At 48.8% G+C, this 24,550-nt stretch overlaps 2 protein-coding genes and 1 long non-coding RNA gene across 3 annotated transcripts; 2 read left to right on the plus strand and 1 right to left on the minus strand.

Moving 5' to 3' along the window:
• The first annotated feature begins 359 nt into the window (after positions 1-359).
• chrnb1l (cholinergic receptor, nicotinic, beta 1 (muscle) like) lies at positions 360-13,271 on the plus strand. Its single transcript, XM_084691681.1, has 11 exons — positions 360-1,643; positions 2,879-3,012; positions 3,548-3,592; positions 4,356-4,465; positions 4,677-4,785; positions 4,913-5,060; positions 5,268-5,453; positions 5,704-5,927; positions 6,144-6,328; positions 11,568-11,706; positions 12,000-13,271. Exons 1-11 carry the CDS (start codon positions 1,574-1,576, stop codon positions 12,138-12,140), a joined length of 1,491 nt encoding a protein of 496 aa, XP_084547807.1. The 5' UTR covers positions 360-1,573; the 3' UTR covers positions 12,141-13,271.
• A 3,185-nt stretch (positions 13,272-16,456) lies between these two features.
• Positions 16,457-21,916, plus strand: cldn7a (claudin 7a). The gene is made up of 4 exons (XM_084691820.1): positions 16,457-16,929; positions 19,036-19,200; positions 19,971-20,055; positions 20,373-21,916. The coding sequence occupies exons 1-4, from the start codon at positions 16,707-16,709 to the stop codon at positions 20,533-20,535; spliced, it is 636 nt and encodes a 211-aa protein (XP_084547946.1). The 5' UTR covers positions 16,457-16,706; the 3' UTR covers positions 20,536-21,916.
• A 54-nt stretch (positions 21,917-21,970) lies between these two features.
• On the minus strand, positions 21,971-24,464 carry LOC146222046 (uncharacterized). Its single transcript, XR_014746769.1, has 3 exons — positions 24,278-24,464; positions 23,573-23,866; positions 21,971-23,342 (listed from the first exon to the last, which is right to left on the minus strand). It is a non-coding gene; the product is annotated as an uncharacterized LOC146222046 (long non-coding RNA).
• Between the last annotated feature and the right edge of the window lie 86 nt (positions 24,465-24,550).

Genomic DNA, 24,550 nt, shown 5'->3' on the forward strand with positions numbered 1-24,550 from the left:
GTGAAAGAGGGGGGAGAGAGAGGGAGGAGAGAGAGGGAGGAGAGAGGGAGATAGAGAGAGGGAAGGGGAGTGAGAGAGGGAAGGGAAAGAGAGGAGAGAGGGAGATAGAGAGAAGGCAGGGGAGTGAGAGAGGGAGGAGAGAGAGGGAGGAGAGAGGGAGATAGAGAGAGGGAAGGGGAGTGAGAGAGGGAGGAGAGAGGGAAGGGAAGAGGGAGGAGAGAGAGGAGAGAGGGAGATAGAGAGAAGGCAGGGGAGTGAGAGAGGGAGGAGATAGAGAGAGGGAAGGGGAGATAGAGAGGGAAGAGGAGAGAGGGAGATAGAGAGAAGGCAGGGGAGTGAGGGAGATAGAGAGAGGGAAGGGGAGAGAGGGCAGGGGACAAGAACGGTAGGTTGAGAGTGACAGAGGGAGAGACAGAGAGAGATAGAGAGAGATTGGGATTGGTTGGGACGGTGATGGAAAAGGAGGGATAGGAATCTGTTTGGATAATAGGAGAAGTGTGGTCGACACAGATGGGGGGGGCAGAACGCAAGAGAGAGAGAAATGTCACTGAGGAAGGGAGCCACCAATATAATGACTCTAAATGTATCCAATGATGTAGACTGGACTGTGTACACTGCTGACCGTGTGTGTGCGTGTGTCCATGTTATTTCATGGACTGTCAGTGAGCTGGAGATACTTACCATCCCACCAGTGACAGGGTAGTGGAGAGAGAGGGGGACAGAGAGAGGCAGGGGGCGTGGGGGAGGAGGTAAAAAAGAGGGATAAGAGGCGAGGGAAAGAAGTAGAGGGAAGCGGAGGAGAAAGAAAAAGTGAGGGAAGGAAAAATAGAAGCAGAGGAGGTCAGGACTAGAGAGAGGGAGCCACAGACAAAGACCAATTAGACAGACAGATGTACAGACAGTGATTCATGTGAAGCTCATGGACGAGGGGGGGGGGGGGGGTGTCAGAGCAGCCTGCATGCTATGATACGTGTGGAACCTCACCCTTCCTCCCACCCCCCGTCATCGCTCCCTAGGGGGGTCATGGGTTCTTGATCATCTAACACACACACACACTCAAAAATCCCTATTGTCATACCACCCCACCTCCCTCCTCCCCCTCTCCCCCCATGCAGACCTCACCCCGGTCTGGGGGTGGCGAGCACCAACAGGTGCCTGCCTGGGACGCCTCACGGTCCCTAAAGCATTCCCCCCCCCCCCCCCCCGTCACTCCCAGCGGACGCAGCCAATAGGGCCGGCTCGTCACTCGGTTGGGTGACGCGCACCAGGAGAAAAATTGGGGCTGAACGCACGACCCCCCGAACCCTGTCTGAAACGACTGGCATAGCTAAACCCTACTGCATGCCTCGGACACTTGCCTCAGCGACTCTTAACTGGAAGTGTGTGTGTGTGTGTGTAAAGGGAAGAGAGCGTGTGTGTGTGTGAGGGTTTGGTGGAGATTGGAGTTTGGATTGACCGGGAAGGTTGAGGGAGACCAGGTTTGCTGCACACAGGATTGTGGGTAGCAGGTGCGGTGGATGTTCGGGCCGTCTGGAAGCGGGCAAGGGGAAGACGCAGTGGACTGAGGAGGAGGATGAAGATTGGAGGAAGGATGGATGGTCTCCTCGCGCTTGTGTTGGGCTGCCTCTTTCTCACACTCACTGGTAAGGAAAGTGTGTGTGTGTTTGTGCAATATGTGAGTTTATGTTGGTTGCTTGTGTGGGAGTTATACACAAACACAGTAGTTGTTCCTTGCGGAGGTTGGCTTTAAGTTGCCATTCCACTGTAAAAATATTACAGTATTACAATATTCATACGTTCCACTCCGTACATTTCGACAATATTCCGATACACTTTAATTATATTTTACACTTGGTTGTTGGGAACCCCAGTTGCTGTTGTGTATCAAATGACTGACCAAAAGTGACAGAGGAACAAAGCGGTTGGTGTTGTCATTGGCATTGACCTTGTGACCCAGTGGAGGGGTAGTAAAACAAATGGACCCCTTATGCCAGCATGTGACCTCTGGCTAACTTCTTCCTCTGGGTCCCACAGTTGGCCTGGTGTTGTCTTTATCTGCCCCCCCTGTGTCCGGGTGTTTCAGTCCCTGTGTCAGGGTGTTTCTGTGTCCGGGTGTTTCAGGAAACACCCTGACAGAAGATCAAAGAGAGAAAATTGTGACCAGAGAGAGAGAGAGAGACAGAGAGAGAGAGACAGAGAGAGAGAGAGAGAGAGAGAGAGACAGAGAGAGAGAGAGAGAGAGAGAGAGAGAGAGAGAGAGAGAGAAAGAGAGAGAGAGACATAGAGAGAAAGAGAGAACATACAGTGGCTTGATAGACTACTAGATGCAACTACTTGACAAGTAGTTAACCTAAGAAAACCAGCCACAGAAAAGTGCCCTACTCAGACTGTAATGACAAAAGACACTCGTTCCGGATATAAAGAGTCTATTATCACATGATTGGATGGTAATCAGACTCTATTTTGATCCCAGGTTGTGCTGGTATGCCAGTCATGTCTTTGATCCAGACCCATGCAGTGTGGATTACAACTGCTCTGTCACCTTTGCTGCCCATTGTACTCCACCTGCCATCCGCTTGGTCTCTTCTTTCACCCCCCGGCTTTTTCCTGATCTTTCGCGTTTGCTTTTTTGGCTCGTCTTTGTCCATCTCTCCCAGTACTTTTCATGTTTATCTTCAACTGTTCTCACCGTCATTCTTGTCTCGTTCCTCCTTTGCCAATATCTCCTCTTGTCCCCTCTTTCCCCCCCACAACTGTTTACCCTCGCTCCTTTTCCCTACATCTGCCCTTCCCTCCATCCCTCCTTCCCCCATTCCTCTGGACATCCCTCTCACCCCTAACCCTGGCCTCCGGGCCTCCTCCCTGCTCTCCCCTCCAGCTGCGTCGGAGAGCGAGCGGAGGCTCCATAAGAAGCTGTTTGAGAACTACAACCTGAAGGTGCGCCCGGCCCGGTCCTGGGAGGAGAAGGTCATGGTGAGAGTGGGGATGACCCTCTCCCAGCTCGTCAGCCTGGTACGCCACACACCGAGGCTCCACAAACATTTAGCAGACGCTCTTATCCAGAGCGACTTACAGTTAGTGCGGGGACATTCCCCCCGAGGCAAGTAGGGGGAAGTGCCTTGCCCAAGGACACAACGTCATTTTGCACGGTCGGGAATCGAACCAACAACCTTCTACATAATAGCCCGACTCCCTAACCGCTCAGCCATCTGACCACAGTGTGTTTCATAAAGGCTGCAGGGACACAGCCATGGGGCTAATGTTTCTGAATGGCCTTGCCAGCCGCTCATTCGTTCAGCAGCTATTCAGACAGCCTGCCATCCAGTCATGTAGGCAGCCAGACGTTCAGTCAGTCAGGCAGGCAGGCAGGCGGCCAGCCAGTCAAGCCGAGGCAAGCGGGCGGCAGTGACAAGCACTGTTTTCGGTGGTGCGGAGCCTCCAATCATGCAGAGCCTATTAGCCTTCATTGGGCAGGATTGAGTGCAGTGGGCTGCCTCGCCCAACCAGATTCAACGGCTCGCTAACGCCTGTGTCTCTTCGCCTGCAGAACGAGAAGAATGAAGAGATGACAACCAACGTGTTCATGAATCTGGTGAGAGCAAACCCCATTCATCTTCATCACCCTCGCTTCTCCTCTTCCCTACCTGGCAGGCCTGCCTCCCCGCCCCCTCACCCCACCCCATTTCACTTCCCAAATGGGCTTGTCACTTTTCATAACTGCAAATTATTTCGTTCTTTATCTGGCTCCTACTCTCTCCTCTTGCTCTCTTATTCTCTCTCTCTCTCTCACTCTCTCTCACTCTCTCTCACTCTCTCTCTCTCTCTCTCTCACTCTCTCTTGCTCTCTCTCTCTCACTCTCTCTTGCTCTCTCTCACTCTGCTTCTTACTCTCTCTTTCTCTCTGTCTCTTTCTTTATTATTTCAAAGCTTCCCTCCACTGCTCCCTTCTTCTCTCATCCTAATTAGAATTCTGAAGGGCCTGAGTTTGTGTGACAGAGTAGGGTGTGTGTGTGTGTGTGTGTGCGTGTGTGTGACAGTTTGACAGCACAGTGTGTTTCGGCAGGGTGTAAATGACTCATCAAAGACCGGCAAAACAGCTTCATAAATGACGGCATTATACGACAGCACGGAGCTAATGATTTAGCCTCCTGTCAGTTCCCATGCTGCCAAGCCAACCCCCTCTTTTTCACATTCTATTCTTCTCTGTTGTCCTCTCTCCCTCTACCTGTCCAAAACAGTCTTTTTTTCTTCTTCTTACAGTAATGTAATCACCTCATTCATCCCTCTCTTTTGATGCGGGGTTCCTCTCTCTGTTTACGATAGTTTGTCTCTTTTGATTTCCCGCCACTACCCAGGCATGGACAGACTACAGGTTGTCATGGGACCCTAAGAACTACGAGAACATTGACGTTCTCAGGATCCCCCCCAACAAGGTGTGGCGTCCTGACATCTACCTCATCAACAAGTGAGCTTCCTGTTCCTGCCACTTCCTCTTACCGTCACATGACATTATGACATCATCACTTCATCTGGTTTACATTGCCCAGAAAGTTAATAGACTTTAATGACAGTGTTGCTTGCTAATAAAGTTCATAATGTTACATTGATGTTTCTCTTTTACGTACTGGATATCGGCCTTTCTGATTGGTTGTCCTTCCGTCTTGTCATGCATCCAGTAACGATGGTCAGTTTGACGTGGCCTTGTATGTCAATGTTCTGGTGTACAGTGACGGAACCATCAACTGGCTTCCCCCAGCCATCTACCGTAGTAGCTGTTCTATCGAGGTATAGTTTCCGGTGATGTCCCAAAGTGGTGCAAAGTTCCATTTAAATAAATATTTTCTTTAATGTTGAGAACAAGCTACTGTTGTTGGACATTTCGACTCCAGCAGTGACGCCTCCTCTCCTGTAGGTGGCATATTTTCCTTTTGACTGGCAGAACTGCACCATGGTTTTCCGCTCTTACACCTACGACGCCTCAGAGGTGGACCTGCAATACTTCCTGGATGACAACGGCAAAGAAATCCAAGAGATCGTTATCGACGAAAACGCCTTCACTGGTCAGTCACTTCCTGTTTGATCTTTCGAATCATTTGGGATCTTTCCTCTTCCAATTACTTACTTTCTCTGGCCTCTTTTATCTTATCTCGCCGGTCTATCACTTCCCATCATTCTTCTGCCTTCGCTCTCATCCTCTCCTTTCCCCTTACTCTCTATCCACCCTTCCCTCCCTCCTCCCCCATTCTCCCCCCACCCCCCTCTAATAGAGAATGGTGAGTGGGCCATCTGCCACAAGCCCAGCCGGAAGAACGTGCGGGAGGACCTGTACGAGGACATCACCTTCTACCTGATCATCGAGAGGAAGCCTCTCTTCTACATCGTCAACATCATCGTGCCCTGCATCCTCACCATGGTGCTGGCCATCTTTGTCTTCTACCTGCCCCCCGGAGCCGGTGAGAGCCTGCCTGAGGTGCCCGTGGACACGGGAAAGCTTCTGGGGGAACGCGGCCGTGGTTGGAGGGAAATCTGTTTGCAATGGAAAAGAGGGGCGGGGTCGGGAAAGTGGTGTCTTGGGAATTTCGTCAAGTCTTTGGATTTGACCTGCACCTCTACTGAACCACACCAAACTAATTGCACACAGCAGATCCAGACCCCTTGGTATCCTCTCACCTGTTGCCCCAAATCCCCTTTTCTGTCGCCCAGGTGAGAAGATGACCCTCTCCATCTCTGTCCTCATCGCCCTCACTGTCTTCATGCTGCTGCTGGCTGACAAGGTCCCCGAGACCTCCCTGGCCATCCCCATCATCGTCAACTACGTCATGTTCACCATGATCCTGGTCACCTGCTCCGTCATCCTCAGCGTGGTGGTCCTCAACCTGCACCACCGCTCCTCCAGCACCCACATCATGCCCCACTGGGTCCGCAAGGTGAGGTAGCTGCCTGCAGGGCGGCGATAGAGAGACAGACAGACACTGTCGATGTCACGGAACAGTTTGAGTGGGGATCTATAGTGTGTGAGTTAGGAATGTGCCTGGCTACTTAAGGCAATGTTTGTAACGCTAACTACTAAGCTAACAGCCAAATGCTAAACATTTATCCATACAAGTAGCTGTTTGAAGCCGACCACCAACTTTCATCCTCAGATCTTCATCCACTTCCTGCCAAAGTACCTGGGCATGCAGCGGCCGGAGACGGAGGAACGTCCGGCGGCGGAGGAAGAGGAGCCTAGCAACGACACACCGCTGCAGAGTATCGGCGGCCGCAGACTGGCCGGGGAGTACCTCTTCAGGAAGATCAACCCTGAGCTGGTCCTCCCCTGGAGAGGCAGGTAACTCACAGGCTGAGAGGCCAGCGGGGGCAGGGTTATCAATGGGGAAGGGTGGTGGAACACAGCCGGGATTCGAACCGCTGACTGTTGGCACTGGAACCCAAAACTCAAGAGAGTAGTACTCAAGTTTCATCTGTTTTGTTGGTCATAGTCACAATGTGTTTTCAACACTTTTCCACCATGTTGTTGGTTTCTGTTCGGTTTGGTCTAATAGGTCATTGTGGTTCTGTTTTAATTAATCCTAGAACTTTGGAAAACACTATAACTATTCCTGAGTTAGGGGTGATTATACTGCACGCCATTCTGGCTAGCAGTCCTAAAATTGAGGCAGTGCAGATATTTGCTGATATCGATGGTCTTCTGGCAGGGCTATTTCTTTGAATGTAAATTACACCCAGCCAAAGAATGAATCTTCCTCAAAGTCCACAGTCTCAGCCAAAGTCTAAACACATTCTGTCTAGAGCCAAACTAGCTATTACTGATAGGCACACAATGTTCTGGGCTTGGTATGAGGATAGGGCCTGGCCACACTGGAACATTGAAGCTGTTTTAAAGTATGAGTTTATGTTCGAAAATCCATAAGAAATGACTCGCTGGAAGGGAGGAATAAACCTGCCACGAACAAGAACCAAGTGTGCTATTCCACTACAACTTTTTTGTTGTTTTTGTTTTGTTTGAACATTGGTGTTGATATCACCCTATGTGCTAACACTAACTAGCACTGCTTTGCCTGTGATTACTATTATTGATGGTGGTGCTTCAGTGGTGTCTTGACTCCAATGTCTGCCCCCAAACCTGTCCCTGTGAAGCCCACTGTCAAGCTTCAACATTAGGGTGGGTGCACAGAAGCTACTACTCCACCTCTATCGCCCCTGCTCTGCCCCACTCAGCGTTGATATACGTCTGACACTTTCACAGGGTGGACAGAGTAATCCGCCACAGCCATCCCCGGCCTTGCCACCCCGTGGGGGGCTCGTAAACAAGCCGGCGGCCCCAAGGCTGGCACTGCGCTGGGCATCATGCAAGGCCAAGGGCACCAGCCCCGTCAGTCCCAGCTAAGCCGGCCGGCCCGGGCCACAGTCGCCACGGCCTAAGCCTCTGTTTAGTTTGGGCATTAGGGGGTAATCCCCGGAGAGGAGGGAGGGACGGGCGAGGACGGGCCCGGATGAATGGCGAGGAGGTGTGGAGTGATGGGGAATTGGGGTTTTAGTGGTTCTGGTGAGGAGGGCCGGGCGGTGGAAGTGGGGGCCGTGGGGGAGGGAGGCGGGGGTTGGATGGTGACTGGAAATAATATCAGTGATTGAGAGGAGTGAGAGAGAGATTGAGACAAAGGCTCCTCTGTTGACTGTCCACACCACTTTCTCAATGTTTCTCTGTCTCTATCTCTCTCTCTCTCTCTCTCTCTCTCTCTCTCTCACTCTCTCTCTCTCTCTCTCTCTCTCTCGCTCTTCCTGTCAGGAAGCTAGTTAGAAGCCAGGTACTTCACACCGAATTTACAAGTACCATTGAATGTCTTTGCGTGTGTCTGTGTGTGCGCGCGTGTGTGTACGTGTCACAGAGACAGGCTCCATCTGTCAGTGGTAATGAATAGAAGCCCTGGAATGTTGCTGGCACACTGCAGACAGATCTGGGCATAGCTGAGCTCTGAGCTGTGGACACACGCAACACACACACACACACACGCACACACAAGCCCCTCTCTCTCTCTCTCTCTCCGTCTCTTTCCCCGTCTCGCTCTTTCTTCCTCTCTCTCTCTCTCTCTCTCTCTTCCTCTCTCTCTCTTTCTTCCTCTCTCTCTCTTTCTTCCTCTCTCTCTCTCTCTCTCTCTTTCTTCCTCTCTCTCTCTCTCTCTCTTCCTCTCTCTCTCTTTCTTCCTCTCTCTCTCTTTCTTCCTCTCTCTCTCTCTCTCTCTTTCTTCCTCTCTCTTCCTCTCTCTCTCTTTCTTCCTCTCTCTTCCTCTCTCTCTCTTTCTTCCTCTCTCTTCCTCTCTCTCTCTTTCTTCCTCTCTCTCTCTCTCTCTCTCTCTTTCTTCCTCTCTCTCTCTCTCTCTCTCTCTTTCTTCCTCTCTCTCTCTCTCTCTCTTTCTTCTCTCTCTCTCTCTCTCTCTCTCTTTCTTCCTCTCTCTCTCTCTCTCTCTTTCTTCCTCTCTCTTCCTCTTCCTCTCTCTTCCTCTCTCTCTCTTTCTTCCTCTCTCTTCCTCTCTCTCTCTTTCTTCCTCTCTCTCTCTCTCTCTCTTCTCTCTCTCTCTCTCTCTCTCTCTCTCTCTCTCTCTCTCTCTCTCTCTCTCTCTCTCTCTCTCTCTCTCTCTTTCTTCCTCTCTTCCTCTCTCTCTCTTTCTTCTCTCTCTCTCTCTCTCTCTCTTCTCTCTCTCTCTCTCTCTCTCTCTCTCTCTCTCTCTCTTTCTTCCTCTCTCTCTCTCTCTCTCTTTCTTCCTCTCTCTTCCTCTCTCTCTCTTTCTTCCTCTCTCTCTCTCTCTCTCTTTCTTCCTCTCTTCCTCTCTCTCTCTTTCTTCCTCTCTCTCTCTCTCTCTCTCTCTCTCTCTCTCTCTCTCTCTCTCTCTCTCTCTCTCTCTTTCTTCCTCTCTCTCTCTCTTTCTTCCTCTCTCTTCCTCTCTCTCTCTCTCTTCTCTCTCTCTCTCTCTCTCTCTCTCTCTCTCTCTCTCTCTCTCTCTCTCTCTCTCTCTCTCTCTCTCTTTCTTCTCTCTCTTCTCTCTCTCTCTCTTTCTCTCTCTCTCTCTCTCTCTTTCTTCCTCTCTCTCTCTCTCTCTCTTTCTTACTCACACACAGACACACACTCCCCCATTCTTTCTGAGGCTCCTCCTGTTTCTGCTGCACATCCGTTGTCACCATGTCGCCCGTGACCTTGGTGACGTGCGGTGTTCCCCTCCGGCCGCCTTGCCTCTCGTGGTGCCACACCCCGTCAGGGGTTATGCCCACACCAAGGTGCCAGTCTGACAGGTGGGGCCTGGTGCCAGTCTGAGGGAGTTTAGGAGGTGATAGTTGGTGCCGTTCACACGTGCACACACAGAGCAGCATACCGACCCACACACGTACGAAACATACATACATACATACAATAAGACACGCACGAATGATTCTGACACACTCTCACACACGCCTTTCAGCAGAGTTTGTGCGATGGTGTCAGGCACTAGGGACAGGTGTGGTAAAGAACATGCAACCTGAAATCCCAATAGAGCAACATCCTCACATTCTCTCCACAGCCTCACATACAGGATAGGGACATTCACTGTTTCATAGATCGGGGAATACATGACTTTTTATCCCCCATGAACTAATCTACTGTACAGCAGTCTTCCCCATACCTACTATAGATGGACTTTTACTGTAGTGCATTGGTTTCCAGAGACTGTGCTGTAGCTGATATGAAGATAAACCGATGGACATGCAGACAGAGACTGAGATAAATGGAAACGGTTTGAGAATGGATTTGAAAAGATGGGCAGATGGAAATATTTAGAAATAGACCAATGGCAAGATGGGAAGTTAGGACTAGAGAACACGTATTTTGTGGAAAGATCTAATGGCATTCATGAAGATGGATAGAAAGTTATAGAGAGTTATATATGTGTGATACTGAGAGACTGAGACACAGGCCGGTAGACGAGGGGTGGATGTTTGGGTGCTGGGCGGGGCAGAGAGAGAGGCAGAGAGAAGGGCAGAGAGAGGCAGAGAGAGGCAGAGAGAGGGGCAGAGAGAGGGGCAGGAGAAAGGCAGAGAGAGGGGCAGAGAGAGGGGCAGAGAGAGGGGCAGGAGAGAGGCAGAGAGAGGGGCAGAGAGAGGGGCAGGAGAGAGGCAGAGAGAGGGGCAGAGAGAGGGGCAGAGAGAGAGGCAGAGAGAGGACCAGAGAGAGAGAGAGAGAGAGAGAGAGAGAGAGAGAGAGAGAGAGAGAGAGAGAGAGAGAGAGAGAGAGAGAGAGAGAGAGAGAGAGAGAGAGAGAGAGAGAGAGAGAGAGAGAGAGAGAGGGTCAGAGGCACAGGCAGGGTGCGTGACTGCTCCACATTAACACCCTGTTTGAGGGGGGAAGCTGAGTTGGGAAGGTGGTGGTGTGTGTATGTGGAGGGGGGGGGGGGGGTGCCATGGTCGTGTGTGGGGTCAACTCAGCTGGACTATATCTGGGAGATATATGGAGGCACCTGTGTGTTGGCCAGTGAGGATGTGTTGTGTGGCGTGTGTGTGTGTGTGTGTCGTTGCCAGGGAGGATGTGTGGTGTATGTGTTGGTTAGTGATTGCTGTATGTGTGTCAGGTCACAGCAGAAAAACTCCAGCTCCCATTTCCCCTCAATTATTGTCAGAGAAGATAATGAATATATTACCATGGATGTTCTCAGTACTGCACAAACAATTCCATGAATAGGATTAGAACTAGGGAATGTGTCATGGTTGACTATCACTATTTTAGTGTTTGTGGTCAGGGGTATGTGTGTGTCTGTGTGTGTGTGTGTGTGTGTGTGTGGGGGGGGGGGGGGGGGGATGTGTCATTCACCAGAGCAGAGGGGATACAAGGACACACATAACCCGATCTATCAAGACACACAGGTCTATGCAGACAAGACTAATGAAGACCCTTTGACTTCCACAGGAGCTGAGCCTCTGGGGGGAATGTGTGTGTGTGTGGGGGGGGGGCTGAGAGAGGCGGAGTGAGGCGGGGTGAGGCAGGGGAGCTGCTCGGGCTGCTGTGTTGGGGAGGGCAGGGGGCAGGGGCCAGGAGAGCAGCAGGGAACAGGGCCAGGGTATGTGGATCGTGCTGGGAGTCCTTCAAGAAGGACGGCCTCTCGCCCAGGGATCCTTCGGTGGGGCGTTCGTGTGTGACGAGGGCTCCAGGGGGTGGTGTGCGTGGGTGGCCTCTCTTCGTTTGGCTCTGGAGCTTCTTGTTCTTTGTCTTCATTTATATTTCTGTTTCTCTCTCTCCTGTTTATCTCAACTCTTCATATCTCTCTCTCTCTCTCTTCTACTCTGTCAATCTCTTTCTCTCTCTTTCGTTCTCCATATGTCTCACTCAATCATTCTCACCCCCCTCTTAATTATCCCCCCCTTCCTCTTTCTGTCACTCCCTCTCTCTCCTTCTCCCTCTTTTTCCCTCTCTGCATAACTCCCTCTCTCTCCTTCTCTCTCCCTCCCTCTCCCTCCCTCCGTCCCTCTCTCCCTCTCCCTTTCTCTCTCTCTCTCTCTCTCTCTCTCTCTCTCTCTCTCTCTCTCTGTCTCTCTCTCCCTCTCAGGAGTGACAGTACAGTGCAGTTACAGAAGTTCTTTGACAGTGACAACTACTGCCTGGTCCTCCCCCCGGACCTCAAGTCAGCCATTGCTGCTGTCACATACATGGCTGAGCAACTCAGGAAGCAGGACACAGACGACTCGGTGAGCCACACACACACACACGGGCACACACACACAGGCACACACACATGCACACATACACACTCACTTTCATTAAAATACACTTTTTTCACACACACACACACATACACACAGAACTGCTTGATTCAGCACACATGCACACCCGTTCATCCAGATTGTTTTTCAGTCCATCTCCATTCTCCTGTCACAGAGCATAATGTTCCCAGCATGCTCTGCTGGTGTCCATGTGTCACTGCATATTTACACTACTGTCTCAACACTGCTCTGTGTGTGTGTGTGTGTGTGTTTCCCAGATGACAGGAGACTGGCAGTACATAGCCTTGGTGCTGGACAGACTGTTTTTCTGGCTGTTTGTGATCATCACTACCCTGGGTACCCTGGCCATGTTCCTGGATGCCAGCTTCAACTACACCCCTGACCAACCCTTCCCCTGAGCGCACGCACAAACATTTTACAATTCATTTACATTTCAAAAATCATTTTTATTTTTGGGGGTATATTTATTTTTAACATGTACACACACGCACACATGTACACACACGGGTATAAACACATGAGCTAAACATGTCAGTGTACACACAGCCCCATAACCCTTTTACCAAACACACACTCTCTGGTGCCTATAAGATCCAAACTACCCATTATTCCAGTGATGTTGCCTGCCACATCCATCCATGTATAACGTCACCTATATTCATTAGGAGGCCAAAAAATGATGGAGAAAGATTTTAGTATTACTTCTACTTCCTGTTCTCCGATTATTTCACAATAGTGATGGTACTGAGTAGTATACACATGTAGTTACAGATTTTGTTTATAGTTAATATAACGTAAATAATCTTATTTATCTATGGTATGAATGTCATACATTGGGGATTGTGTGTTTGAAATCGAGGTTTGAAATACACTTCAGTGTAAACATGCTTCTTTCGTCTTTAACCAGAGATTCGCTTTGAAATGTGCTATGAAAGTTATTAATTGTGCTTATTATGCTTTCCAACATTTCTATCATGTCATTAATGGGAAACGTAAAAGATAACACTTCGTCATCTATCTACCTATTATAATCGTGAGCAGGTGAGCAGAAAGTACCAGACAAATCTAATATTTCTTCTCCTGATGCGCATTTGAAGAACTCTCCTTTCTCCTCCATGAATGGTGACATCCATCACTGTGATAGGATGACTTCCCTGCACTGAGAAGGGCTTTATCTGTGGACGGGATGAGGTCTCTCAAAGCACAATTAGCTTCCTCTGAGGAAGGCATCTGTCTTCCCTTTCTCCACGATTAACCACGGCATCCCATAATCACCCTATGATAATCCGATAAATTATGTTGATTTATAACCTCGCGGAAGGGTAGGTTGGAGATTGAGGGAATTTTCACGGGGGCGAGAAAGTACGGGAAAAAGGATATTCAACATCTGCAGTTGTTTACATCGGCAGAAGGGGGCAGTAGCCTGCTGTGTATCTATTGGATACTGGATATGAGTTGATGAGAACAGCCAATGATGCAACAGCATGGTGGATTGCACTTACTTAAGCATCGTAAAAATAAAAAGTGTTTCTAAGAAATTCCTCTTTTGACAATTCCAAAGATGTGGCCAGCCTGTGGTCCAATGTCAACAACACACTCAAAACGGTTACATAACCTTGCTACACTGAACGACCCCCATCCTCTCCCCATTTTGAACTCTGCTCTATTCAATAATGTTCCTGCTTAGCAACCCCATTCTCCTGCCCCAATGCTACCAGCGTTGTGGTCCTTCACGAGAGCCTGAGAAAAACAGAGGGGCTCCACTCAGCCCCTGGACCTTAACCATCGAAACAAAAGCATGTTGAGGGTCAATGCTCAAGTCTTAAATAGCTATTTCCATGTTTGAATTCACCAGCATTTAGTTTTAGATTCTGCCTGGTGCACTGTCAATATATCAACTCTGGGCTCTGTATGACAACAATGTATGTTGCCTGTTTTTACTAGGGTAACTAATACACTGCCTCAGGGTCCTTTTTTGTGAATTGCAGAGCTTAAAAACATGTTGACACTTCCAATAAGACTGTAGAGCAAGATGTCCTGAGGAGAGAGAACATTGCCGTTCTCTCTAATTACATCACAGGCCCACATGAGAGAGAGAGAGAGAGGGAGAGGGAGAGGGAGAGAGAGAGAGAGAGAGAGAGAGAGAGAGAGAGAGAGAGAAAAAAAATGACCCCTGAAGTTCAGGGCCGAGGCTGGGAGCTGCCCTGCTGCTCCCGGACAAAAGACCCCCAATCTCCTTGCATAAGAAGACTGGAGGGGTCCAGAGCAGAGCTGGGCGCCGCTGGCTTCAGCCAACACCGAGGCTTTCAGGGGGAAAACGCTATGGTTTCCCTGGGTGGTTTATTGCTAACGCCTCGCTGGCTTGAGGAGGCTCCAACCGCACTCTAATCACTCCACTTGCTCACTTCAGACCAATAGGGGGGCCGGGGGAGGCCGAGAGGGAGGAAAACAGGCCCAGAAGTGTAAGGGCAAGTGTCCTTATTTGAAGCTGATTTAGCTGTTTTGCTGCTCTCCTCTCGCTGCTTTGTGCAGCCTGCTCAGCCGACAAGACGAATGTGTGTTTATGCAAAAAAAAGGGGGTTGTGAAAACAAAGAGAGAGGGTGAGAGAGAGGGTAGAAAACCCTGTTTCTTTTGTGTGCTTGGCAACTCTGGCCCTGGTTGGTATGCCTGCCAAGACGACGTCAGATAAATCACGTAACCAAGGGTAACTATGCCAGTTTGTGCCGGAAAGAGGGGATTCCAGGAGCGTTCGTCTTCTTCCCTTCCTCCTCTCCTCTGTCTCCTCATATATCCTCTTCTAGATATCCAGCTCTCCTCCTCTACCTTCTTCTCTTACCTCTCCACCTCATCCTCTCATTTCCCTCCTCCTCTTCCCTGACTCCCGTTCTTGTTGCGGTCAAGCCAAAGCAGGTCGTCCGACTTATAGGAAACGTCTCCCCAGCGACAATAGGCTCATTGTTGATCTCCAGACCCCAGCATGAAGGACCTAAGCCAGGCTCGGGCCCCAGCACCACACTGAGGGCAGGAAATGGAGGTAGAGAGGAGAAGGCGGGTGTAGAATGGGAGGAGAGGTACAGAGAGAGGCGGAGGGGTGGAGGGTGAGTCTGAGAAGTGGACAGTGTCGGAGGGGTTGGAGGTGGCAGCCTGGGGACATCCTGTTTTGTGGGAAACACCCATTCCAGCAGAAACACACATAACACTGATGGATTCATGATAATATCTCGCACACCAGTACCTTGCTAACCCTTTCAGTAGTTGGCAGATATGCATTTCCTCATGGCCTGCTATGTTATCGCTAAGCAGCTTGAAATCGCACACATATACTTTACGGTGCATACATGCATATCTTTTCACACACAAACACAATGGTGCACACACATACACACACTCTTTCACACACACACATAAAAACACTCTTCCACACACACACACACACACACACATAAAAACACACTCTTACACACACACACACAAACACAATGGTGCACACACATACACACACTGTGGCGCCAGTCTTGTGCTCCTGGGACAATGGTCCGTTTTGTTTCTGATCCCACCAGGAAGTAGCCACACTGGGATGATTGATTAATCCAGAGGGACAGATGCTGTGTAATTAGCCCAGAAGCTGCCCCGCAGAATAATGAAGCCAGGAACCCTGGGGTCAACTCATGCTATATCATCCACTCCTGGTGTCATGTCATGGCTATATGATCCACTCCTGGTATCATATAATAGTTGTACAGTCAACTCCTGGTATCATGTAAAAGTTGTACAGTCAACTCCTGTTGTCATGTAATAGTTGTACAGTCCACTCCTGTTGTCATGTAATAGTTGTACAGTCCACTCCTGTTGTCATGGAGAAGCAACATGTGGGTGTCCTAGAGTGCAACGCCAAGTCTGGTCTACAGCTGTTCACTCACAGGGCTGTTGGTGTCTGTGTGCAGTACATTGTCAGGGTAAGATTGTTTATTGGCGCGAAGAAATTCCTCGAGTCCCGTCTTAAAGTCTGAGACGGGACTGTAACGTCCATAACGGTAAATGTGTCTGTAAAGAAAGATCGAAACCCATGGATGTTAGCTTTGTGAAGTGAATAGATGAATGGTCTTGGGTTTTATGACTGCTAAGTTAGTGTATGGCATTCACGAGATCGGGGTACACCCTATTGTCTGGAACGAAAGGCAACGTCAGACGGTTGGGGTACAGTGTTTTGTGTGAAGAGAAAGAGAAGTTGTGATTGAATTACAGCCGCTGTACTTATTTAGCGGATCTAGTACAGTGGTGTTAAAATCCCACGCTTGTTCTTACATGGATGCACACATACACAAAGAAAGCGACAGGAACTGATTAAAAAAGACCAAAATTATTTAATCAAACGTCTGTCAGTATATAACCCAAAATTGTTGGAACGTGAGTGTTGGCATTTCGGTTGATCTGCTGACAATCTGGTAATTGTGAGGTAAGTTTGAGATGTCTAATGTCTGCTGGGAAAGAACAACAGAGAAACACCTTTAAAAATAGCCTGGATACTGTCGGTGTGGTATGGGAACTTGCGCTCTCCTGCGACTGTAATATACATGGTAATAACCTGTTGCTGTTGTGAGTCAGGGGTCGGTAGCCTACTGGCTGTGACGTAGTCTGGTCCTTCGAGCAAAATCTTAGAAGGGAGGTATCACGACCTCATATATGCCTCTCACTAGTAGTAACATCTCTATTCGCACACGCAGATACCAAGTCCTCCACGCTCCTCGACAACCTCACTATACTTTGACTGCGCGATATTTTGCTGCATCAGTAAAGGGTATTTGACAATTTAACAGAAGGATATAGACTTCAGACAATAAAAGCTCACCTGCCTCTTTTGGACTCACCACGCAAGGGATTTCGTAATTGTTTAAATAGCAAACCAAGCCACTTCTTTAGCAAAACCATCTATAGTTGTCGAGTCGAGGTTTGTGTTTTCGAGATGGCAAGCACTGGGATTCAGCTGTTAGGATTTGCCCTATCACTCATCGGTGTCATCGGGCTCATTGTCGGAACCATGCTTCCTCAGTGGAAGATGTCTGCGTATATTGGAGACAATATCATCACGGCGGTAGCGTTGTATCAGGGACTATGGATGTCGTGTGCTTCTCACAGCACCGGACAACTCCAATGTAAAGTCTACGACTCGATTCTGCAGCTTGATAGTAAGTAGAAATATATTACATTAAAGCATCGTTAAATATAACCCATTTAACCGATATAGGCGGCACTCTCAGAGCGCAGTGCGTAAAATGCGCACGGGGCGCACAGTTGGTGCCGCCAATTGGCAGTTGATTTTGTTTGTTTTAGGAATAGGAAGGTCTGACACTAAGATTCAAATCAATGGTCAACTGGTAATTATCGTAACTGTGGTAATGAAAGGTGCCCTAATAGAGCTGGCTGGTGTCACTTGTGCACTCTAGTCACCTCGGGTCAGAGTCTGCTGTTCTTCTGCTCCTTTATAATCGCCTGCTGTATTACCATACAGTGGGCTATCATTTCCTCTTAAGTTATACATTTTTCCCTTATTACTGTGACACTGGTAGGACCTTTGAACATCGCTTTCGTTCAGTCCCACAGGTCATGTTTACCTCAGCACATACAGTATCTGGGGGTGTCACTCACAACATATCCCACTAGGACTTCCATGAAGCACATGATGGGGCGCGTACTGGAACTCTAATTCCAAACCCACTTCTCCGCTTCTCCAACACTGGCTTTCTGGCCCCTCAGCCCACGGGGGAGTTTCCAGTCAGGGGACCGACAGCCTCCTCTCAGTCCCTGGCTGTTGACCCTCAGCTCGGTCCTCGCCCCGTGGCGCTCCGGAGCCGCCTGTCCTCCCAGAGCCCCTCCATCCACATCGACCAGGCCCAGGAGCACAGCTGATGCATGGGCATGAGGGGTGCCAGGAAGGGACCTTTATTTATGGTTCCAGCATCGTGCGCCCAGTCGATGGTGTAGCCATAGAGACAGCACCACTAGGATACCCTGTGTGGGAATTCAGCCCCACCCCCCCACACACCCCCTTTCCATCCCTCTCACCTTAACCCTTAGGATCCTCTCCACACTGGGTGCTGCCCTCCTACTCGACCCCCCTCTACCAAGCTTCAAATGATGTTCCTTTTAGGGGTGAAAAGAAAGACAGACTCACACCCTACTCTTTTTCCAGTCTCAACCAGTTGGGACTGCACCTGATAGAAGTTCTTGAAGTTTGTGTGTTGAGTGGTGGTACTGGCGGTCGGGGGGGGGGGGGGGGGTCCTGGGTGTAGAAGCAGGGAGAAAGGGGTTGAGGATTCTTGTGGTGGTGGTGTGTGTGTGTGGGGGGGGGGGGTTACTGAGGTGAGGTGACATTCCGGGCCTGTTTTCATGAATCTGGAAAGGAGCCTCCATTGTTTGGTGTGAATGCAGCGGGGAGAGAGGTATTTCTTCTTCTTCTCTCGCTCCACCCTCCATCCCTCGCTCGCTCTAATGAGCCCTCTCACCCCATGGTTTTACTACCTCTCCTTCTCTGTACCAGTCTTTTCCCCCTCATTATCAAGCTCTTTCTCGTTCCTCTCTTTTCCCCTATCTTCCTATCTCTCACCCCCCCGCCCCTCTCTATGTGCCCTGGGGGGGGGGGGGGGGGCGGGGCCAGGGCTGGCACAGACTGGTTCTAGGTGGACAGAGCAAGTGGAGGGGCTCTGCCTGTGTTAGTTTTATAAGGGGGGTGACAGATTAGGTCTGTGACAGTTAGGCTTTCACCAGAATCCCCCCCCCCACCCCCTTTAAACAACAGCAGGTTGGAGTGTGTGTGTGTGTGTGTGTCCCAGGCCCGTGGTTCCAGGACAAACACACATTCAAGTTCCACTGACAGCCTAATGTGAATGTAACTCACAATCTCAGGACACGCACATAAAACATCCCTGATGTATTGCACTGTGTTTATTAAGAGACCTTTCTTCTCTCCCTCACTCTTTCTCTCTCTCTCTCTCTCTCTCTCTCTCTCTCTCTCTCTCTCTCTCTCTCTCTCTCTCTCTCTCTCTGTCTGTCTCTCTCTGTCTCTCTCTCAGTCTCTCTCTCAGTCTCTCTCTGCTGAACGTATCTACTTATCTGTTAAGTACAGCAGCTGTATTTAGAGTTGTCAGTGTTCATGTCTCTATGCATCCCACACTGTATCTCACCCTCCTTTTCGCTCAACGTCATGCTACTCCCTTTTCGAATTCCCCTTCCTAATCTCTCCTTCTCTCTCTCCCCACCCCACCCCACCCCACCCCCCCCCCTTCCCATCCCAGGTGCCCTCCAGGCCACCCGCGCCCTCATGATCGTGGGCATCATCGTCTCCGTCGCCGGCCTGGGCGTGGCGTGCATGGGCATGAAGTGCACCACTTGCGGCGCGGGCGACAAAGTCCGCAAGTCTCGCGTGGCCATGACTGGTGGCATCATACTGCTGGTGGGAGGTGAGCAACCATGGAGGGAGGGGAGGGGGAGGGAGGGGGAGGGAGGGGGAGGGAGGGGGAGGGGGAGGGATTCAGGGAGGTGGAAGGAGATAGAAGGGGAGTGACAGGCTAATAATCACTTTCAGCATGTCATGACTCAGGTGTAGTACGTCTAAAAATGGCTGTGCGTGGATTAGTCAGCTCAACAAGGGCTTGCAAGTTGGAGTCCTATGAGTATGTTTATAGTATCACCATACGGGAAGTCTGTATTACTGGCATCAGGTCATTATGTTTAGCAAGTGGAAGGTCAAACATTTCCTGATCCAGCCTGAAAAACTCAAGGCTTTCCTACTTGTTTCTTATGTAAGATGACATCCAAGCCAGGCAGAGATCTGTGCCCACTGTACAGGCTGTGCATGAAGGGAAGTTCTTCAGATCTTGGCCCGTTTGTTCTGAACTTCTGAAGAGGACATTATGTCCTCCGACTAGAAGCCCTCCCACCTACAGCCCTTAAGCCCTGCACAGGTCAAAGGTCATCTGTATTGAATGAGACCAGTTGTGCTATAGACTGTCACATAAAAGGTCTTCACCGGGTTCTTCATATGTCAAAGAGGATGAAAGACTGTAGAAGTCTCATAGTGGAGGGTCTGTAACCAGCCACCCTCCCTGGTCACCTCAAAGGCCACAAGTCTCTCACTCTCTTAATGAGGTCGAGGAGAGGAACTCATCTCTCTCGTGTCATGTTTGTCTGATGTCTCTGTGTGCGTCTGCCTGTGTGGTCCGTCCTGCAGCTCTGTGTGCCATCGTAGCCTGCTCCTGGTTCGCCCACAACGTCATCCGCGCCTTCTACAATCCCTACACGCCTGTCAACACCAAGTGAGTGTCCGTGCGGTTCACGCGGTGGTTGTCGAGGGGTTCATATATCAACGAACCGTACAGTTTTTTTTCGTTTTGAGCTGTTTCATTCAACAGTTCGGGTTCTATGGTATTGATCCCCTAACACATCTCCAGAGAAGCCTCTCGGGAGCCCGTCTTCCCCTCCTTCATGTCTCCCTCTTCTCCTTCACCTCCTTCATGTCTCCCTCTTCTCCTTCACCTCCTTCATGTCTCCCTCTTCTCCTTCACCTCCTTCATGTCTCCCTCTTCTCCTTCACCTCCTTCATGTCTCCCTCTTCTCCTTCACCTCCGCTCAGGTTCGAGTTTGGAGCGGCCATCTTCATCGCCTGGGGGGGCTCCCTTCTGGATGTGCTCGGGGGGGCCATGCTGGCCTCTTCCTGTCCCAGGAGGAAGCAGGTGTCCAAGTACCCACCCATGAGCGCCGCCCGCGCCCCCAGTAGCACCAAGGAGTATGTGTGAGCTCCCCCTGCTGCCTCGGCCCAGAACTTACCGGAACGGATGCAAAGTCAAGATGACAGATTCCCCCCCCCCCCTATTGGTAGGCCACGGAGCGGTGTGTGCCTTGTTACACTTTGCATTGAGGACAGTTGGGGATATGCGTCATTGGAAAGAGTTAGTGGATGTGATTATTGCAATAACAGATAGCCCCTCGACACCTTCAGCGACCACCACAGCTCTCAGCCTTATTTCAAATGGTGTCTCTCGTCCCCTCCAAACATTCCACAATTGTTTACGAGTGGACCTCACGAACACATTATAATTGGATCCCCCTCGTATTAATGGACAGGTTCTTAGGGCGGACGTCGGCTTGTGTCGGAGCCAAGATGGCGTGTCTAGGCCAACAGTCGCAGCCCCCTGTGACAAAACGGCAGCGATTAGCTTTCCCCCGTGTAATTGAGAGTAATCAATTAGACTGTGGTGTTTGCAGGGGCACCTCCTACTCAACAAGCTCAGGGGTTACAGTGATATCTACGAAGAGGAAACTGTTCACTCGTGTGTTGATGTTTTACACAGTATTTACCAGACGTAGCCTTGCCAATAGCGCTTAGCGGAAACTAGGTGTGACTTCACACCGTGGAGATACAGTGATGTTGTATTCCGACACGGTGCCTCATGCTAGCTCTGACTTTACAGGATAAGGTGAATCGCACCAGCTACTTACCACAGAATACACACAAACACACACACACACACAGTATCCCCACACACATACACAGTATACACAGTACACCCACACACACAGATTTCATAGAGGGCTGTTACAAGCCCTGTCCTCATATGAAATACTTCTCTACACAGTCACCCTCGCACTGCAGGTGTCTTTAATGTCACATGGAGTGAGTGTTGTATTACTGTAACTCTCAACACAAGTTCCTGTTCTTTTTTATTGTGTTTCCTTGGATTCGATGTTGAGAATGTAGGAAATGTTTGTCTTAATGTAAAATGTAGCATTCCAACTGCATAGCTCAATGATAGTGTAGCCGAGACTAGCTCTGTGGCTTCGGTTTTCGAAAAAAGTGAATAGTATGTGTGAGATGTACAAGGTGAAAGTTCAACTGCCTGTTTTTGCCTGAATGAGATTCTTAAAGGAACTGAGTGTTGGACAAACTGTTGTTAAATGAAGATATTTCTGAAACACTTTCTTTTTTTAAGTACTGTGCATCCTACATGTTTTCGTTTTTGTCTTTTACAATTTTTATGACCAACCAATTGACATGTATCATGAAGGATAGGTATACTTTTATTGTTGTTATTCTCTCTCCGTATAATTGTTGATATACTGTTTAAGTATACCCTAAAGAAACATTTCTGGAATATAAAAACACATTGCGATATCAAACGTGTGGATTATAATTACACTAACACCATAAATGAAGCAGGCAGGGACTCAAACGAAGCTCCGAAAATACCACAGGCATTGTTTTTATTTCTAACAAAGCATGATGCAAGAAAGCCACCATCATCATGCAAATATTCACAATTTACAAACCAACCACTCCATCAAACAGTGCAGCGCGATCGGGCAAGCAGTCCTGAAGTCTGACCTATGAACTGCACAGTTCATAGGTCATAGTTCTTGGGAACAAACTAAATTGTTAGTAACCTTCAGAACCCTTTTTTACATCCAATCACATCCCTGCAGGAGACTGAGGGTGGAGATTAACAGTTGATATGTGCAGGGTCCCTAGTGACCAACATAAACAGGATAAAACAATTGAGATAAGGGACCCTTTCAAGACACTGATTTGGTGAACTTAGTCCAAATATTCCTTAAGAAACATGTGATAAGATGTTTCCATAGCAAAGAGAGTAGCCCTTGAAACTGGAAACTGGTTTGTAATTATTTTGATGCTTCAATAGACTCCATGCATAGAAATATGGTAAGTTTGAACACATAGTGTACAAAAGTAACAAAGTGCAAATTGTTACACAATAACTCAACAAGAACACAACATATTCCAAGATATGTTTAAAATAACGGCCTTTTGTCATCTTTTTTTCTTTTCTTTTTTTTATAGAGTAATAAACCAAACTTACTAAGAATAGTAAAGTATTTCTTTTACAACAATAAATTAATCATTATATATCTGAAAACATTCTCAAAAAAACTATAAACATTCCACATAAAGTGTACACCTGGTTTAAGAGTACCACAGAGATTTAAACCACAATCTGAACCCAATGTTCTACTTGAACGTTAAACGTTAACAGTTGTCCTTCCGACACGAAACACCTAACTTAAGGAAACAGTAGTTAAACTGTGGGTAACTTTCTACCAGCCAACCATAGTTCTAGATTTACCTTATTTAACCAGTGTAGACTTCATAAAACGTAGCTCTTGAGAAGCTGAATAGATTTAAGTATGCTGCCCTGTCCCACAAACACCATGTTTACTGCCAAGGTAGGGAAAGGTAAAGTCAGCCATTCACACATTCAGTTCATTCACAGCTGAACAGTTGATACTTTAGAGACATTAAACAAGCCATCAATGCAAAGGAGTAGAATTCCGGCCACATGATGGTCACTGGTGCTGTGCCGTGTTGCAGAGAGCTTCCCTAAAAGGTCACTTGAAAAGATCCAAGGCCATTTCTGATTGGAGTTTTGGCATCCCCAAGGGGAGAAGAAGGGGATGGGGGGGGGGGGGGGTTGGGGGGTGGTGGCGCCGCGTTTGGCACGGCCGACGTACGTTTAAGAGATGGGTGAGAGAACGGGAGACTGTCCGTTATTGTTCATGAGGTCATCCAGATCCTCGTCCCCCAGGTCAACTGGAAGAGAGAAGGAACAGTCGAATAAGCTGCACTTGTGACAGATTTACAGAATGGTACTCATGCCTCTTATTGGTCTGGGAGACGAGGCTGTAATGCTGAGAATTCCTTTGTATGACAGTGTTTAGGGAAACATTTGTCGTTTTGGATATATAGGCATGCCAGGTTTTCAACACCTCTGGTCGCACTTCTCGTCAAAGAAAAACAGGTGCTCATCTGGCTTTGCTTACCTTTCTTAGATCTGCCGATTTGTCCGAGTTTAGGTGCTCGCTGGCCAAGCCTCTGCGGGTTGGCTACCACACCGTGTCCGTTGAGAGCCACCTGAGAATGTCCTGGATTGTACTGGCCCGCTGCGTTGGGCTGCCGCGGGCCATTTGCTGGGATCAATTCGGGTATCCCGGACGCTCCGTACATCTCTGCTGCACTGAGCCTGAGCTTTGTCGTTATGTCCACTAGATGTCCTCAGAATGTCGTTTTTTTACGGCTCGATGGTCTGCACTTCCGCAGTGCCGATAAACGATAAACTGTGAATTGTAGAGGCAGAAACCACTGAAATATCAACTAATGCTCTCGGTGCGATTAAAAATAAGCTACTTGGTATGACAACCAATTGATTGTCAATTATACAAACTTGAATGTTATTATTAGGGTTCATAGCTTGTTACGAACGGAATGTAGAAAGAACTAATGAGCACTTACATAATTCTTACATAGCTCTACTAATCAACATATAATTCCACTATATGCCCATGTGTTGGACATACCTAGATATTATTTCTAGCATGTTAACGAATTCTTAAAATGTCATATATCGAGTTTCTAGATCCACTTGTATCTAAATAGATGAACGTTTCTTCACACTTGGAGCCTATGCTGTTTCCAACATTATAACATGAAACCATTTAGCCTATACCCATTATAAACAGTAGTCTTACCTTTGAGATTTTCGCGTTATATTTCGATTAAATTCCTTCTCAAAGACGACCTGACTCCGTAATACGGCGTTGTTGTTTATCAGATCCCTTGGAGTGACACTCAGGAAGCCTCAACTTAAAGGAGAAGCACATTTCGTCGTTACTCACACTGGGGATTTCCTTGTGTTGCGTCTGAGTCACTTATGGACAAAGTACGTCATCGCAAGGACTTTTATATGGCACAGAATTAGTACACGATTGGCAGATTTGTGTACACCCACATGTAAACACTAA

This window comes from Hypomesus nipponensis, chromosome 25, assembly GCF_054491055.1.
Source record: "Hypomesus nipponensis isolate SF chromosome 25, ASM5449105v1, whole genome shotgun sequence".
In the NCBI taxonomy this organism is placed as follows: domain Eukaryota; kingdom Metazoa; phylum Chordata; class Actinopteri; order Osmeriformes; family Osmeridae; genus Hypomesus; species Hypomesus nipponensis.

Excerpts from the sequence above, each read along its gene's own strand:
- cldn7a (XM_084691820.1), top strand. The coding sequence starts at position 16,707 with ATGGCAAGCACTGGGATTCAGCTGTTAGGATTTGCCCTATCACTCATC. Across the intron at positions 16,930-19,035 it reads CTCGATTCTGCAGCTTGATA|GTGCCCTCCAGGCCACCCGC; the intron begins GTAAGTAGAAAT and ends TTCCCATCCCAG. Across the intron at positions 20,056-20,372 it reads TACACGCCTGTCAACACCAA|GTTCGAGTTTGGAGCGGCCA; the intron begins GTGAGTGTCCGT and ends ACCTCCGCTCAG.
- chrnb1l (XM_084691681.1), top strand. The coding sequence starts at position 1,574 with ATGAAGATTGGAGGAAGGATGGATGGTCTCCTCGCGCTTGTGTTGGGC. Across the intron at positions 5,454-5,703 it reads CTACCTGCCCCCCGGAGCCG|GTGAGAAGATGACCCTCTCC; the intron begins GTGAGAGCCTGC and ends TCTGTCGCCCAG. Across the intron at positions 5,928-6,143 it reads TGCCCCACTGGGTCCGCAAG|ATCTTCATCCACTTCCTGCC; the intron begins GTGAGGTAGCTG and ends TTTCATCCTCAG.